This window comes from Triturus cristatus, chromosome 2_1 (assembly GCF_964204655.1).
Source record: "Triturus cristatus chromosome 2_1, aTriCri1.1, whole genome shotgun sequence".
NCBI classification, from domain to species: domain Eukaryota; kingdom Metazoa; phylum Chordata; class Amphibia; order Caudata; family Salamandridae; genus Triturus; species Triturus cristatus.
In genome coordinates, this window is record NC_140581.1 from 848,324,791 (window position 1) to 848,343,420 (window position 18,630).

General features: G+C 42.1%; 1 protein-coding gene across 4 annotated transcripts in view; it reads left to right on the top strand.

Moving 5' to 3' along the window:
- Positions 1-18,630, top strand: part of RFX3 (regulatory factor X3) — a 690,714-nt gene that overhangs the window by 326,119 nt on the left and 345,965 nt on the right. For all 4 annotated transcript variants that reach the window (XM_085632944.1, XM_085632947.1, XM_085632945.1 and 1 more), the window contains one exon: positions 16,430-16,554. In XM_085632944.1, the coding sequence (XP_085489070.1) occupies positions 16,430-16,554 (125 nt within the window). The remainder of the gene's footprint in view (positions 1-16,429; positions 16,555-18,630) is intronic.

Here is an 18,630-nt window from a genome sequence, read left to right on the forward strand (position 1 = left end):
GCGTTGTGCTGCAGGCGTGCTAGGATTTCATAGGGCCTTTACTGCATATGTTAACAAAGCTTTATCTTTTGATATAACAACTTGATTGATACCAGATTTGCCATGATAATTTTTTATTTAGTCTTTAAACAGTGTTTTATCAAACATATAAATGACACAGCTTTGCTCTTCGGGTTAGTGGTAGCCACTAAAGAAGCTAGCTAAGCAGAATAAAAGCTACATAAAATCAACGCAGGTATGTAATTCCCAGATCCCTCCTTCTCAGAACTTCTGCAGTTTGCATGCACTTTTCTTTTCCTTCAAAACCGAAACGATCTATGAGAATGTTGTATATACCAGATCATGGGTCCTGTATTATTCAGACACTCACATTTATACCCACTGACATGTTCTTTACGTCTCTCCTCATTCAATTCTTTCTTTTCATTTATCACTCCTGAAAGAAAAGAATTCCAGGAATGGTGCATGAGGACAAATGGATAGGTTGTGTTATCGATACGCCTCTCTGAAGCTCTTAAAGACGCCAACTGTCCTCCTAGTGACTACTCCTTCCCTCAATATGATCATCTGTGCCTCTTTCTCAAGTGTCATTGTAGCTCCTGAGGTGATGCAAGCAAGGCTAAGTTCTACATCTACTTACAAAAAAACCTTTATGTCTAATCTACCTTATCCTGCTGAACTTCTGGGAACAGCGGTAATGAAACCGCTTCAGCCATTTCTTGTAGTTGGGGATATTTTAGATTTCCCTAGAGCTGGTGTCAGGCCAGAGAGCCTGTATTGTTCAGTTAGTCTGAGTGGGACACACCTGGCAAAAAAAGCCTCCACGGTTGCATCTTTCGGGTAAGCTTGGCACCTTGTCTCTTTCTGGATGCTCTAATTGTTCCTTACTGTTTAGTTGCCCCTGTGGTAACCCAGACCACGGGCTCCAGAGGGAGGGGGTGTCATATTATGGAAAGGATCATGGTGCATAAAGCAAACAGCCTCCTGTTACATTGTCTACCAAGTGTTCGTTTTTAAGTTTCCTGCTCTTCCCAAGTAATAACAATTTCCTTGAGTTCGGTGTGCATAATTGCTTACATCTTCAGAGTCAGGGACTTTCAGGGTTCCGCTAATGGTGCAGAGGAAACGAGGGACGCTGTCTTCTCCAAGAATGCACATTTGTGAAGTAGTATTGTTTATCCACGAAGAGTGCGTGCGGCTCTGAGCATGCAGGGATCTGGGAACACTACAAAAGGAGTTAGTGGCTGTTGGTAGGTGCTTCCCAACTGTGTTTCCAGTGATGCTTTGAAGCTCAGTTGAGTTCTTCTCTTCGGTTTCCAGTTCAAACGTCTTCCTGCCTCTCTGAAATGTTGTACAGTTTGTCGACCATCCCTTCTGGTCTTTCTCAGTTTACATCTTGTTCCAGCTCCAGTTTTCCATTTGCCCTGTTTTTTTCTATAATCTGTCAGTTTTCTACACTTGCTAATTTCCTTAAAGATGTCTGAAATAATTATGCTAAAGTCATCCTAATTCAACTATTGCTGCCGTTTCCAGGAGATCTTCTTGCTTTGAGTCTTGCATTGTCTGAAGCACCATTCTCAGGCAATGTTCCGCTGCTCATATTTTTCTGAGCCCTGACAGGGAGCACACATTTCTCTGCCCTCTGTTTCAGGGCTACAGCCAACAGTGAAGTCCCACCGAGGATTGCTGGTTCCTCTATCAATAGTCTTGTCCTTTATCTCCCTGTGGACTTCTGGAGGCAAACCTAATTGACCCTTGTGAACACCTTTGCAATATTTGGGTTCATGATAAAGGAGAATGTAACTCCCCAATCCTTTGGCAGGTAAGCAGAGGGATTCATACACAGCCTTTTTCTCTTTGACTTCTCCAAATTCCGACAGTGCTCGCTTTTCAGCGTGTGGTGAGCCTACTTTATATTGACACTCAGCTGTGGTTCATGTAAAATTATGGACCTATCTTGGCTAAGGTTCCGCACTATTTCCTCCCTGACTTTTCAGCACTTCGTTGCTCTAAGGACAAGGCTATCCTAGAAATTTGAATTTTAGAGGAGCTCTCAGATTTCCCTTCTGAACATTATGTATCTTGACTTTGGGGTGTTCACGGCACACATTACCGGTGACTTATCCAATGCTAAAGATGATCTCTCACGTCTCGAAGAAGTTTTAGTCTGAAAGATTAGCTCTAGAGAGCTGCTTTCAAGCCATGTGATGATGCTTTTAAAATTCCACACGTGGGTGTTGTAAATCCACTTGCATATGACTGACTTACCAAAGCCTTGAGGCTTGCCTGAAAATCAAACGAGCGGCCAATCATTGCCACTAACGCATCATTTTATAGGGGTTGGGCACATGCAGCGGGAGTGAAAATATGCCAGGTAGCCAATTTAAAAAAAACTGTGGCGTGCCCAAAAAGAAGGACTGCTGTCTGCACTTTTCGTCATAGCTACTCCATTCAGCACCAGGAAGTCATGCTGTGCGATACATGGTGCTTTAGAAATCATTTGAACATAACACATTGGTACTCATAGAAGGGATGAGAAGAATGATATGCCCTAAAAGAAAATGCCATTGATGAAGAAGCCCTAATACTTAAAGTTAAGGCTCCCTGATTTACGTGTTTACTGCTTTCTACAGATAAGTACTGACAGAATATCATTTATTTTCCTGACTGCATTTATTTTTAAATGTGGATAAAAACAGAAATTTTGAGTTGTTTTTTCAGTGCTTCTGAATTCTGTCAGTCATGACTTACACACCAATAGCTGTGTGGATTAACAGGTAAGAGGATGAAAAAAAATAGATTTTTACTAACAAAGGCTCAAACAGCAGTAGACACACACAGGTTTGTTATCAAAATGTCCATGTTTTCATATAAGTTTATTGATTTCTCATCTGTGGGTGTTCACATCATTGAAACCTGTCAAGCATCGAAGTATGAGTGTACATTTATTGGTTGAATAAATATGTGAATATACTGGTTTTAGCTTCATTTTTTCATAAAACCCAAAATACATACAGAAATGTCAAAAAATAAATACCATACAATCGAGAGTCCTACTTCTAGTGTTAGATCTTAAAGTATTTTTGTTCACTTGGGGAACCATCAATTATCCATAATGACAATCTTTAGCTTCAGTCAGTAATGTTTGCTCGAGCGCCATTACGGAAATTCATCAATTGGTGACCATTATTTCTACTTGGGTAGAAGCAGATAAAGCACTTACAGATTTCCTCAGTCACTGCAAGTCATTCACCAAAGCCTTGCGTTTGACCGTGGACATGATTTAGAATAACTTTATCCTGTAGACCTGCATGATATGTTGGCTTATATGTAAATTTGACTTCTTAATCTTTCAAAATCTGGATTCACCCATCCAAGTTTTGCACGTACATTAAATAGTTGATGGCCATTTAGGAGTATGTATGTGCAAGAAATTTTACGTAAAAATAAAAGTAATAAATGTGTTTGTGTATACTGTTTACTATTTCAGAATTTGCCAGTGTGAAATACTGTAAGTAGCAGATGTTACTGCCCCTGTCTACAGTACTCATTTTAAGCCTTCGTAAGATAAAATGTTTAGTCCAACTACCAAAATTTCGACCTGTGACTCACTGAGCAGGGCTATCGGCCAAGTGTCACTAACCTATGCAATTCAGATAATACAGCAATAACTGCAGCACAAGAAAATATATAGTCTAGCTGGAGTCGTCAAAAATCTTATTGTCTCGACATATGATAAGCTCCTGTGTCAGCCTTCCAGTCCACCCACATACGGTTCCTCAACACCTGCTAGAAGAGCCATGAATTTCATTCCGCTCCTTCATGTGACCTTTTCTTTTTTTCTTTTTAATAACGAAAGCGTACCCTCGAAGGCGTGTTCTTGCCATAAAGATGCTTGTTTAATTTTAGATTCGTTAAATTCAAATACTTTCCCTTTTATCTGCCTTCTCTACCACCCCCAAGAAAACGTGTATATGTCTTTGAAGGGTTTCTAAAGAAGTGGGCCAGAGTAGAGACATTTCAATTTCGTTGCCGTGGCACTCCAGAGAAAGCCCCTGTCGGGAACATTAGTCCATATTTTGCATTTATAAATGTGAAGCAAATGCCAGCTGAATAAAAAAGATGGGAGGTGAAGTTTTAGTTTGATAGGCTTCAAAAGCAGCCCTCGTGAAAAGTCATTGTAGGTATGTGAAATCCACAAACTGTACTTTGCATTTCTAAACACCTCTAAGTGGGGAACGCTTTAGAAAAAATCAAATAGCAAAGTTTGTTTTATATATTTTTTTAATGATTTGTTTTCATCCATTTGGTACATCTACGATTATCGTTCTTTCATTGCACTGATGAGCCTGCCTCTTCTAACTGGAGCCTTCAGTCCGCCTTTGGCTCATTTTGCTGTCTCAATGGGTGGGTGGGGCGGGCGATGGAGGTGGGGGAGAAATTCCCTAGTGCACTTGAAAGCAAATTAGAAGCTTTTATTTTGCCATATTGAATTAAAAACCATGGCATTCTTGAAATGTTGGCGCACAATGAAACGTATGTAGTTGAACAAAACTTTGTAAAGTCTGGTACTAAGTGGAGCAAATTAGGGCTGGGTGAAAAAAAGCCCAAGCGTACCTCCTTTTTTTTTTTTATTCTGAGCTGGCACGTTTGAACATTTTTTTTTGATACGGTAATTGATTAGGTCAGAGTATTAAACCGTTTTGTCGGGCATGTAAATTGTAGATGTCAGGAGGAGCCCTGCTGTGACTGCGAGGGTATTAAATAATCTTCAGAAAGCACAGTGGAGCATGCCTGCTCTGCAACGCCGTTGCTGCGCCTAGGTTTTGCCCATCAACTTTAGGGAAATGCTAATCTTGTCACATTCAGCAGCTGGGCCTGTGCAGTATTGCCTTCCTTCTCCTAGGGGTTAATTAGCCTTCTTTCAAAGCGTGGCCTATTTAGCTGCAGCCTCGCATGATTCAGCCAGCGCTGGCTGTACAAAGCAGAGTCGCGAACAGGCGGGTGTGTCCAACTGCTTAATTAGCCAGAATAAAAAGGTCCTTTGTCAAACAAGCATCTGTTGCTCGTGACACACCTGACAGCCGCATTAGGCAGGGATGGCTGCCTCGAAACCGCGCACATCTCCCGCTCTAAGAACGTGCCGCTCATTTGCATCCGCGCAGCTCCCGGGGCCGGCTGCATGGGGCTCGTGCAGCTCCTCAAAATGGATGCGTGTGTGACTGGTAAACAAACATTGCCAAAACGAGCTCCGGCGCCAGCTAAACTCAGCAGGCCGCCTCTAAATTTGAACCACCTGCACCCTACCCCCAAATACTCACAGGAGCGAGGCAGAGCGCCGTGTTTAAATAATGCATACCCTTGAGGCTGAACGTGAGGCATGCTTTTCGACTCTCAGAAATTCCGATGATATATGGAAGCATATGCCACTCTAGAAAATTTGAAGACGGGCCAAATGCTTTTTTCAGACATCCATGCCAGAAGATTAGGAATACATTATCCCCCTAGTGAAAATTGGCAAAGCTGTTTCTCTCCTAACGCATTTTTGCATTTTAATTAATCAACTGTGAAATCATGATACTTATTTTATCGCTTAAGGGAGTTCCCAAATTGTTCCCGCAACCTTAGATGACAAGTGTTCCACTTAAAGGAGAGAAGGAAGTAGAACATGTTTGTTTTATAAAGACAACAGTATTTGTTGGTGGATTTTACTCCAAATGTAACTAATCTGTCACTTGTTAATGGCTTCCGTGGCCAGTTCTATTCATTGGGGTCATATGAAGCGCATTCTTAAATCCATGCGTGTCACGAACAGTGGTCAGAAAATGTGGTGTCCCATGAGTCAATTTGTCTCTGATAGCTGCGTCGTACTGCGCTAATATCAATGTTGCACTGTATGTTTTGCAGTGATAAGCACAGTAAAGCCTATACTTCTGTGCATGCTCCTGACAAACTTTATAATAGATATACTAAGTTTACAATCGTCCCCTATTTACTTACTCCGAATTGGTAATGTGCTATATATGATTTTTTTTTATCTACTGTGCAGCTAAAACGCAGATATCTTTTTCTTGTGTGAAAGTATTATTGTTTAACAAAAATGATTTAACAAATTACAACATGAGCAGAGAGTAAGAACTGCTTTCAAGGTCTGGGTGCTGCAGTTGCTCCTTTAGGCCTTTAATCTGATCTGCAAGAAATGGAAGACTCCTCCTCAGAGCCAGCCCGGTAATTCCATCCAACTAGGAGTGTCAGCACATAGAAGGAAAAAACACAAGAAACAATAGCTTCATGTGCGGACCAAAGAATTTAGCGAAATTTGGTGGATTTGCCACACACGCAATCAGGGCTGGATCAAAATGAAGCTGTACTGAGAGGAATCGGGCGAACGTGGTATCCGAAGGACCCATAGCTGAAGACAGGATACCCCCCACCCACCCACCCCCCAGAAGCAAAAACAATACACAGGTAGAAAAATATATAGGCCCTTTGGGCAAAGATCCTACCAGCAAAGATAAACCAGAAGCATGCAACACTAAGTATGCAAGCCCTGGGCCCATTTTGAAAAAAAGAAACAGGAAAAGATGTGATATTAAAAAGTGGTTTTGGGACAGGTTTTAAAAAAAAAAAGATTTTTATTTTACGGAGTTTATACAGCGCAAACTTGACCCAGAGGTATCGGAACGCTTTACACGAGCACCAGTTGTGTTACATGAGTACACATTCATTTTTGTTAGGCACGGTTCAGTCTGTCTTGCATCTTTTCTGTAAGTGTTGCACTTGTGGTAAATTTTGAGGGCTCAATTGTTTTATGTTCTAGAAGAGAGAGTCGAATCAAAACCCCTCTTTTCCGAATCTCGCGTTTTAAAGGTTGTTGGGAATTTAAATGGGCGACCAAATGTTGGGGCTTTAATCTACACTGTCCACGCTAGGAAAATGAATGAAGTTGAGACAAAGGGGATTGTGAGAGCAGCATGCCTCACCATGAGGCAAACAGGTCATACTCCAAGTAGAAACCTCCATTAAATCCAATTAAAGACTCTATCATCCATCATTCAGTTGCCACAATCTGTGAGATATGTGGAGTTGCAGTCTACTACTACATTAAAGACTCATGAATGGTATTCTGCATTAACAAGCATATGAAAAAAGGCTTGTCTATCTAGAAAATGAATCCAAACTCCTTTCAGAGTTTCTGGATATCAGGATGAGGCCCCCATGTAAGTATTTCACACAATGCTGATAAATTGCTTATATGCTGTCTTTGTCTAAGCCCTCTAAAGTGAGTGAAATCTCTCAAGAGCATTCAACCTAAAATGCTGGTGTCCGATACTATCTTTAGATCAGGAGACAGCCCCCAGTGACTTGCTGTGTCATGCTTCCAAGTGTTTAATCTCTAAAATCTTCATTAGTGGCCCACTGTGAGACACTGTGGACTTTTATAACCTGGATTCCATTCTGGGTTGAACTTGGTATAACCACTCTTGGGTAACCTCATCATAGAAGGAGTTTAGGATAATCTAACTTAACAGACTGATCTAATGAAACCCTTTACCTAAAGAGTCTCCATTGGTAATCCCGAAAAAGTCAATTCTTTTAGTATTCAGTTTAGTTCCATACCAAAATGTACTTTTGACTGAAATTCGGGGACGCTAGAATCTCAAAATATTGCTGATTTTTCAAGGATACCGTTTTCCAAAAAGTACATAGCAGGCCACATGAGGGCCTGGAGTTCACTTAATCTTAATGACTAGGTAATCACAGAATGCTAGAAAATTCAGTTCAGTCCCTCATTATCCACCACTTCCTCCCAATAGGTAAAATCTTTTGAACAGTAAGAGACAGTACAGTATATATAGTATATTTTCCTAGGATTCAGTCTGTGAACAATACGAACAGTCAAAGAGAAATGTGGACACTTTCATCTGACTATCTTCGCCCTGATGCCCTTAATATTGGGGGTGGGTGTCTTCAAGGCTGAACCTTCAGATAATCTTCTGGAGTGAGACACTAATTATTTTCAGTTTTAGAGTTCATCTTTGACTAGGCTTAGTTTCAGCTATGACTGAACAGTTTTATTCTGATCACGTAATCTTGTTTTGCCAAATGATTGTTTTCCTTCTTGAGCTTTCTGGTGGGTGAATTGAAACCTCCTATAGATGATGGATTTAGGATAAAAAATACATTCTGTATCTGTCAGGTAATTTAGCCCTGCTGAATTTTTTAGATGAGGGTGCAATATTTTAATATAGTTCTAGCCAAATACTTAAGAATGTTGGCAATGCTACCATGACTTAACATGGCAGTTTCGTATTTACAAAGGCATCAATAAGTATCCCAGTGTGGTTTCCAGGTGTCCTATAGCCTAAAGGGTCTTTGTTGAGGAGAGATGTTGGTCAAACTAGTGAGGAGAATAATTGTATTTGCTGAAGAAAAGGGGTAATACTTCCCTGCGTGAATATATCAAATTCAGGATTAAGTATGCAATATGGACTGGAAAAATCTTCCAGTGCACATATTATGAATGGAAATGAGAGTTTATGAAAGCATGTTGAAAATGTCCAACTGGAGCATGAATACATGCACAAAGAGGCGGTAAATAGAACATGCTTCACACCTAAAGACAGCGTGCAACTCTGCTCATTCATGCCGTAAGACGTACACCGTTTTTGTTCTCACTCCACAGACAGAGAAGGGGGAGGGGAGTATGATAAAGCAATGATAACCATGCCAATGTAATAACCCACCAAAAAGAAAAAGTTAATTGAGAATAATGGCTTTTATTGTCAGACAATTCAAAGGTAAGCACTTTTTTGAGCAGGAAAGGCTGCCAGGCACTGCCAGAATTCGAAGAATTGACCTCATGTCTCTGAGCAGGTGGGCACACACTGAGCATTTTTTCCTGGATACCAAGAAACATTACTAAACATGTTACACAATAAAGCAGTGTTATTATGTACAACAGAAAACTTTAGAAGACAGACGAATGTTTTATATTTACAGAATTGCAATTTGTTTAGTCTTCTTTTTAGTATGGTTCTCTAATTAATGTTTTTGTGTAACCACTTGATGCGTTTTCACAGTAAAGAAGTGGGAATGTAATTAGAGGAACCTTTATTTTCTTAACTAAAGAGGACATTTTGAATTTAGTGGATTGGTGCATTCGTCATAAAACAGCAGAGATACTGTTCTGCCAAACTTACAGTACCACCACCCCATACAGTGTTTGGGGGACCGGAAGGTTTTCACTCGCAGAGCCTCCGGTTGTTCTGCCATTGGAAGCCGTTGTCATGATGGCCTGTCCATTACAGGGTCTTCAGGTCACAGTGACGATCACTCTGCTGTGTTGAGGAAGACCTATTTGAATATATATTGCCTACCGAAACCAACGTGCGCAACATGATTGTCCTGAGTAGAGAAATTGTGCGCCACGTTCAGGGATAAAACTCTGCTTATTGGAACCATTGTTAAATTTTCTGCAAGAACTAACTCCCGCTTTGTGAGTTTGTTTTTAAAGAACAGACTTTACAGAGCAGGCACGTCTAATATGGCACTTGCTCGGCAAAATATCATTGCCGAAATCAGAGCTGCCTCAAAGGTGGCTCCATTGAAGGCATAGAGTTCCTTACCAAGCAGGCGAGAATCTGTTATTCTATTGGGCAGCCCCACACTCGGCAAGCAGGCGCAATGGCCTCTGCTGATCTGGGCATAGAGTTCCTTACCAAACAGGCGCGAATCTCTAAATATATTGGGCGGCCCCACACTAGGCAAGCAGGCGCAATGGCCTCTGCTGATCTGGGCATAGTTCCTTACCAAGCAGGTGAGAATCTCTAAATCTGTTGGGCGGTCCCACACTAGGCACAATGTCCTCTGCTGATCTGGGCATAGAGTTCCTTACCAAGCAGGCGAGAATCTCTTAATCTGTTGGGCGGTCCCACACTAGGCAAGCAGGCGCAATGGCCTCTGCTGATATTTGCATAGAGTTCCTTACCAAGCAGGCGAGAATCTCTAAATCTATTGGGCGGTCCCACACTAGGCAAGCAGGCGCAATGGCCTCTGCTGATATTGGCAAAGAGTTCCTTACCAAGCAGGCGAGAATCTCTAAATCTGTTGGGCGGTCCCACACTAGGCAAGCAGGCGCAATGGCCTCTGCTGATATTGGCATAGAGTTCCTTACCAAGCAGGCGAGAATCTCTAAATCTGTTGGGCGGTCCCACACTAGGCAAGCAGGCGCAATGGCCTCTGCTGATATTGGCATGGAGTTCCTTACCAAGCAGGCGAGAATCTCTAAATCTGTTTTGCGGTCCCACACTAGGCACGCAGGCACAATGGCCTCTGCTGATCTGGGCATAGAGTTACTTAAAGCAGGCGAGAATCTCTAAATTTGTTGGGAGGTTCCACACTAGGCAAGTAGGCGCAATGGCCTCTGCTGAATTGATCTGCTGGTGGGCCAAATGCCATGTTGTAAATGAGGCCCACGTTTTTAATATAATTCAGACGTCATAGAGTTTTGCTATTCACATATATTTCTCGTTTTAACTGTCTATCAAAAAATGTATTTAGCCTTTCACAACAATTACCTTGATTTACATCAACTGCCCACCTTAACTTTATTTGCACGGCATACAACACTTCTGATTATTTCTTGTTTCTTTATTTTTCACAGAAGAATGTCATATGCCACATAAGAGCAGTACAGAAACGATTCGCATGACCAGTTCGTAGCCCAGACAAATGAACACTCTTTGTTCAGCATATTTGTGCATCGAAAGATGTGCTTATAAAGGACTGTGTGGCGTCACCGGCACCATATCCCAGCTCCAATCAGTTGCAAAACAAACATTAGAAAACACACATGATTCACACAGATTGTAGACCTCAAAAGGGAATCACTTTTCTACTGACCATGCAGGCCCACTCTCCCTTCAATTCAGGGAGGTGCAAGTATACACCCTGTGGGGACACCAAGAGGCCATCTGCCCTGTTAAGGAGCACAGCAACTAAAATGTATAGAAATTCAAATACCCCAAGTTCCCTCTGGGCTGGCAGATTACTTTTCATATCTTCAAGTTACAGACATTTCCTCCAGTTGTTAACTATGTTGCAACGATGGTCATTTCCAAGAATACACAATACTTCCAATATTTCCTTTCCACTATGCCAACTTTCTACTTTTAGCAGGTTATGTGCTACTCAACCTCAGTTTGATATTCCCAATTGTCCCCTGGTGAAATGTAACGGCTGGTCTGATCCCAGTGCCTCCGACTCAATGCGCCCTACTCCGTTGGGCCATGGTTTGCCGAGTATCGTATTGTTGCCGATCTGCTTTGTTTATCGTCTTCAACTCCTTGCGTTACTTGTTGCTCACCGATATTTAATCAGACCTGTTGTGCTGCTCCAGCCATGCACCTGTTGGGGCAGGATGTTCACTATTTCCTTTTCAGCTGAAGATGTGTCTGGTGTCCACCAGCTATCTGTACTTCAGGGCCTCCATATGGTTATCTAAGTTGGATGCCGTGCTGCAAGATACTCTGGAAGGGCGTGTCAACTGATTAATATCTTTAATATCGCCAACAGAAAGCCAGAATTGTGTTCCTCTTCCCTTGCAGGCTCTGCTCAGGCCAGACATTGACGTGGGTGGCTTCTTTCCAGGAGTCGTGCCCCCCAATCGTCAATCTTCCAATAAAAGTACACGTAGGATGCATCTGCCCTGTTCTGTTCTTCGCCTCATCCCTTTCCCCTTCCCCCTGCAGATTGGCTCTGATCCAGCTATAATAGTAAAGATGGCCAAGTCTGTATGTGTTATGCTGCAGTATCATGAATGTGTGCACTGGTGCATGTCAGAGCTGCACACCTGTTTTTAAGACCTCGCACCTTCTAGAGCACATACAGTTAAGGCATGAGCTTCAGACAGCGTAGAACAGGGAGCGGCAACCAGGAAGGTGGACGCTATTACAGGGCTTCCAAAAGAACAGTGACCTGCTTTAAATTTCATCACAAAATGTTCTCCATGGAAAGATAAAACATAGCAAGTCCAGGAGTTGGTGCTATATTCTGGTAATCAACGTGTTAGTGGCCCCATCATTAGTAGAGCATGTTGCCCATGAGCGCCTGGCATAGGAAATTGTGACCCTTCTGCCGCCCTCTTATGACAGGCACCAAAGCACCCACTGCTCCCTGTGCTATGGGGTCTGTAGCACATGCAGTGACACAAATAATTTCAGTGTCGCGCATCTGCTTTAGACTACGAAATAAGCGCACAGCTCTTCTCTGTGCCAAAGCACATACTCATCAAAAGGCCCTTGAAGTCTAACTGAAACAAGCATTGGCAAAACCAGTGATGCCAGTGCCATGGGTAATATTTATTTTTAATTGCAAGCATGTGCAAGAATAAGAACAAGTGCAAAAAACAAGTCTTTGACTAAGCATGACCACAGTATGCTTGCAATCAATTAAAAAAAAAAACAATAATTGATGCAGCTGTTTTACTATCGATTATTTTTAAGCACTAAGCCTGTCATTCACACCATGTATTTAATAAATATTATTTTTTAAGAAAACACTGAATCACCACTTATTCCAGCTCTTAAATCGGAGGCAGTGGCAAACTCACTTAAAAACGTTATAACAAGCTTTAATAAAAAGGATGTAGGCAAAGTTAATTGCTAGTATTTCAAATTAATATAAAACTTAAAATAAAAATGCACAATTTGAACCAGCTTTTTCACTGAAAAGAAAGGAACTGCTTTTAAGCAAATGTGCACACGCCTTGCTCAATGGCTAAAGGTGAAGGGGACCAATGGTTAAATTGGGCTGACCCATTGGCCCATTCTGTGTGGTATGGTGGAGCGGAAGCCACATATTTTACAGGCTAAAAGACCAATGGATGAAGCCTGCTAACCAAAAGACCCTCTCTATGTATGTGTATATTATGTATGAATTGATTAGAAAAACCATGGCAAAATAAAGGCCGGACCCAAAAAGGCATGATGAGCTACAGTAGACATCTTTTTATCTGAAGCATTTGAAAGTCTAGTCAGAAGTGGTTTGACTGCCCCTGAGGTCACAGTATTCTTAAAACATTCTTGTACATGCGTATATGCTTTTCTGTTGCTGCGTGTTGATTTATATTTCCTTTCTGTAAAACACTTCAGTTCCTGGTCTCTAGCTATTGTTTTCACTCTACAATATAAATGTAACATTTGAATAGCTTTTCACGTAATCAAAGCAATGGTATAACAATGGCTGAGGCTCCTTGCCGCGGATTGAGCATGATGTGTGGAGTGAGTGAGCAAGCGCAAGCCGTGTCTGGTATGGACCACATTAGCACAATATCATCACTCTATAAAGTGAAAAGTAATTGCATCAATTTATTATTGAGCAATCATACATGGAGGTTAGGGAATGCACGCCGATCATATTAAACAATATTTGCGTCATCAAAAATAAATATTACCATACTATTTGTGGTAGCAAATGAGAAGGAAACATACATTTTGGGAAAGAAACTACTGCCAGACAAAGCTATCTTGGAGCTGCATTGTCTCAGCAGATAGGGAAGCGTGCTTGGGTTGCTTCGGTGTTACCGTTGTCGGAGATCGCCACGGGACCCAGATCATACAAGGCCAGTGCACCCCTAGCTGTGTTTGCAGTGCCCCAAAGTCCACATCAATACCTGGGGCAGGGCAGATCACTCCTGGCACTCCACGCCAAGTAGAGCGCTCCCGGCATACACTGGTTTACTCCAATCTAAAAGAGGTTGCACAGTATCACCACTTCGCTAGACCACCAAGGGGTTTGTTGCTGGTCCAGAGGCCTGGGCCACAGTTGTCCGTGCTGCTTTCCAGGCCTATGCAGATTCCGCCAGCATCAGTGGCGTCTGGCATGACCAGGTCTCCTGCTGAGAAGAAGATGAACTTCAGGCATTCCCTGGTTTGCAAGATCAAAGCAGGGTTCCCAATATAGAGGCAGGAGGTAACCTCACAGTCTACTTCCCTGTGCTCATGCCGACAGAGCCCCTTATAGGGGCATTGGGAAGGGCTTCGCTATAAACACAGTCCCCACCATGCAGGTCAGAAGCTCCTCAGTCTCTCAGATGGTGCAGTTCAACTCACTGCCTTGCACTGAGTTTCAGGGGCCTCTGCTCCAGGTTCCTCCTCTACAACAGTGCCGCAGGCCCACGCCAATACAGCTGCCAGTGTGCGGAAGCACTGCACTTGCGGTGTGGGACTGGCTGCACCCACGTCACATAGTCATGTCAGCCTCAAGGTGTGTGTTCGGGCCCAGGGCATGCTCCATGGCAATTTCGCCTCTGTCAGTCTCTGGCAGGCCGCGCAGGAGGTAGGGTCACTCTCCGGGAGTCCCAATAACAGCTCACATCCCTTTGAGGTTTTGCCACAGCAAAGGCCCAACCGGCGGTTTCCACTGTGCGATAAATTCTCAGCGTCCGCTTGTTCCAGCGGAGGCGGCACCGATCTCAGCACCAGCCCAGGGTGTGGGAGGGGGGTGTTTAGGCAGCCCCCTAGATGGCTTGGATGTGCCCAGGTTAAATGTAGGATCAGCCAGATGGAGCATGGAGCCTAGGCAGAGAGGTCTGCCTATGCCACCATCTTGGTCACGCCCCGCCATATACCCAAGTATGTAATAATATCTGGATATAATTGCTGTACCCACCACAGTAAAGATAAACCCATCTTGTGGTCTCCTAAGAGGCCATTCAGAACTTATTTTCTTGTACAGTGTTTCCTGGCGATGAATCTAAGGAATAGAGCTATTAATCCTGGGATCCCGTATTGTTTGTCGAGGAAGATGAACTATAAATGTTAAGTTCAAAATTATTTGTAGAAACCGATGTTTTGGGAAGCTAAAAAAAATACCATGTAAGGGGGCAGGTTATGGGTACACTTAAACCCTGGCTCTTGTAGGGAGGTCCTGAGGGACCCCCGGGCCCAAATAAAAAAAGTGGGATCGGTTACCCATAGGGTGGTTGGGCGTAGGCCTGGCAGCCAATCCCACACTGCATATGGCAAAAGGCTGTGCATAGCGGCATATGTTTGGCGCCTGTGGTGGCTGCAGGACAAGGGCTTGGGTTTGGTAATAAGATATCACTTTGCATGTCAAAAAAACCTTGAAATTCACTGAAAACAACAAAGGTTAACGTGTAGTTATTGTTAGGTATGGTAATAATATCTTACTTTACATTAAAAAAAACTCAGGAATTGTTATATTTAGGTGAAGAATTCAGTTAAAATGTAAAATGTTGAACTAAAGAAACAACTGAAATCTACCCATTATAGTTTACTCTGCTAACTAGAACTTGTTCCCTCACCAAGCTCTACGTATGACCTCACAGACTGCACTGATAACATCTCAAATATCTATCTATCTATCTATCTATCTATCTATCTATCTATCTATCTATCTATCTATCTATCTATCTATCTATCTATCTATCTATCTATCTATCTATCTATCTATCTATCTATCTATCTATCTATCTATCTATATAGATATAGATATATATATACACACATAAACACACACATACACTGGTTTAATGAATGTTCTTGTAAATACTGGCATACCTCAGGGCAGATACAAGATTAATTGAATGGTGAGCATAACAGTGCACAACAGGATCTGCAGGCAAAGTTGACTGCATGTCGCTGAGAAATGGCCGTTCTGTAGCATGTGTTGTGCAGGCAAGCCTATTGGAGTAACTGTGAATCCTTTTGAAATAATCCAGAGTTCTAGACATTTCAATGGAGGTATTAAGAGTCCTGCTTCAGAAGTAGGGTCACAACAAGGGTCATCAGTGCAGACATAGAATTAGATGCCTCCGTTGGTGAAACCTTGAGCAAATATTAATGGATCATTTAAACCAATCAGATGCGAAGAGCAACAGTGTTTGGGAGGCTTAGGCTAACAGAAGCCAGACAAGGCCCTCTGGTACTCCCAGATACAATTACAAATGTAGCTTGCAGCATTAGCTTCATGACCAACTCGACCACTATTGATGACAACCTAAGGGCCTAAACATCTGGCATTTGTAATAGGCACATTAACACCTCAACTCCCCATGTGATATCCAGAACACCATAATCCTTCAAATGTTTGAAAATACCTCACTCATTCATGCTACTGTCCTATTTTCCTTCTTGCTGCCTTGTTTGTGGGAGGCCTCCATTGTTGGGCTGTGCCTGTCTCCTTAGTATACTGTTTTGCTGTCTGACTTGTGGGGGTCATATGTTTTTATTTATAACTGTACTAGCAATAACGTTTTGTGCTACAGTTCTCTGAAAATCTTGTTTCTTGCATTAGTGTTTAGGCTGCCGTTGGACAGACACAGTTAGATACGTAGAAAAAGTTTAAGTTGTTGATCTTAAAATACTCATTGTCTAAATTTGATTACCAATTTAATTTTCCTTAGAAACTGCCATGCAGACGTCAGAGACTGGCTCGGACACAGGTTCGACGGTAACTTTACAGACCTCAGTAGCTGGCCAGTCCGGAGTGCCCACACAAGTAGTGCAACAAGTTCCAGTCCAGCAACAGGTATGTTTTATATTAAGGAATCAGCAACACTTGAGAAAACAAAGGGTTTACTTTAATTGTTGATCTATTTTACTGTAGTAGATTTGCTGTTTTGTTGGTTCACAAATGTTTTCTTGACCTTTTGCTTACGTTCATGGCTTGAAGGCACAAACCTTAAAGTGACTAAACTATGAGAATTCTTTGTGTGTTATACTGATTTCTTATTCTGATTGCTTATTCAGTTTTTAGGTCTTTACTTTAAGCCCTCTGTTTCCGAAAGACCTCTTGGGGATCATACCAAAAGTGTGCAATGGGCTTAGAACCAGCCTAATGTCTACCGTTCGTTGGGTTTATGGTCTCTCTCATTTGCTTGCTTCTTATTCAGTGGCTTTCCATCCTCTTCTTGTGCTTGTCCCTAACGTGAGAATAGCTTCTTTGCCATAATTTTGATTGGATGACTTGTATCGTTCTGTTGCCGAAATTCAGGAAATTACTTGTTTTATTTTTCCTTCATCACTCCAAGAGAATTGCCTGTGTTTTCTTGCTCTCTCTCGTGTGCTGCTTCCCCTGAAATACCTGGCCCATGTGTGCTCTGTGTTGATCCCTCCTCGCACAGCCCCACCCCAGCTTCTCTATTGCTTCTCCCACTTGCTCGTGCCCGTGTGTGTTGCTTTTCTCCTCACCTGGCGCTCGTTGCTCCCTCCTCATTGATTCTGGGAATTGCATCTGACACCACAACTTATTTTCTTTCTATTCTGCCCAGCCTCAGGCTTGTCCATTGCTGCTCTGCCCATTCCTTGTTGTTCCCGCTACCACTCTCTCCTCCGTTGCTCCTGCACCCCTTATGGTTCTTAGAATATTTTTTTCTCAAACTGTTTGAGGGGCCAGACAGCTGCCAGAATGCTCCAGTTTTTTTAAAAAAAATGTAAACGCTTTAGTACAAGTAAAATTGCATTATTTTTATTCACTACTCCAAGAGGTGTGTGCATCTTGGAACAATCAATAAATATACTTTTTAAAAGAATAAACTAGAGTGCACGTGTGCGCATGTCATCATGCATGTGCACGCATACGGAATGATGGGAAGGTCTCACGACTTAAGGGCTATTTCAGGTCAGTCTCTTACTGTTTTTGTGGCTTTTGGTTACTTTCCTGTTGATGAGGCAACATTCCAAGAGCTATTATGGGTGTGAGTCATGACATAAACACGTGTGAAGCATACCTCACAATTGCACAGTTTTCTATTTCTACATAAAACGTCTTCGGATTAGAACCCAAAATTTCATTCAGTGACTTTCAATGAAAAATATGTTTAATAGGATGAAAATTTCAAACTGAGAGAATTTCTAAACTCCCATTTCCACTTGTTTCTTTAAAAATATGCCGGCTTTTGCATAATTTATTTCAAACATTCATTCTGGTTTACATAGGGCGGCATTCCTGGTGATCTGTTCACTAGTGTCAATGTTTGTCGTGTTTTGGGGTGCATAAGGCCTGATCTTTAATGACTATGATTCCCACAAAGAAGGAAGTGTTTAGGATGGCTCCCCATAGAGTAACAGTTCCACCTCCTGTGACTGTTATCTACTTCAGTGAACCATCCAGATCCTAAAGAAATATATTTTTTACCTAAAAATAATCTTCAGCATTCCATGTTCTGGCTGAATTGTATGCAAATCACACCATGCAACAACGAATGCATTAAAATTCCTACCCTTTCATGTATTATATATATTGGTGATCTGTAGTTTCTTTGAAGGGAGGAACTAAGCACCACCAGTTCATCAAACTCTGTGAAAGAACATGCATTCTGTTTTTTAAAAATCACAACATTACCTTGCCTTTGGCATGGGAAGTAGTCTATTGCTTTCAAGGGAATGGGCTTGCTGATAGTCTGAGCCCTATACCACCACTTAAATTTGTAAGCGCAGACCAAGCATCTGAGTGTTGTCGATGTAAGAAGAATTGAATAATAAAGACATTCTTGCAATCCAGCGAGAGAGTTTCCTGAGTAACAGGAGGGAATTCATAGGTTAGGAAGAGATGGGATAATTTGATGTGTGTCCTGAACTGTTGCTTGGAAGGGAAATTTCTAGA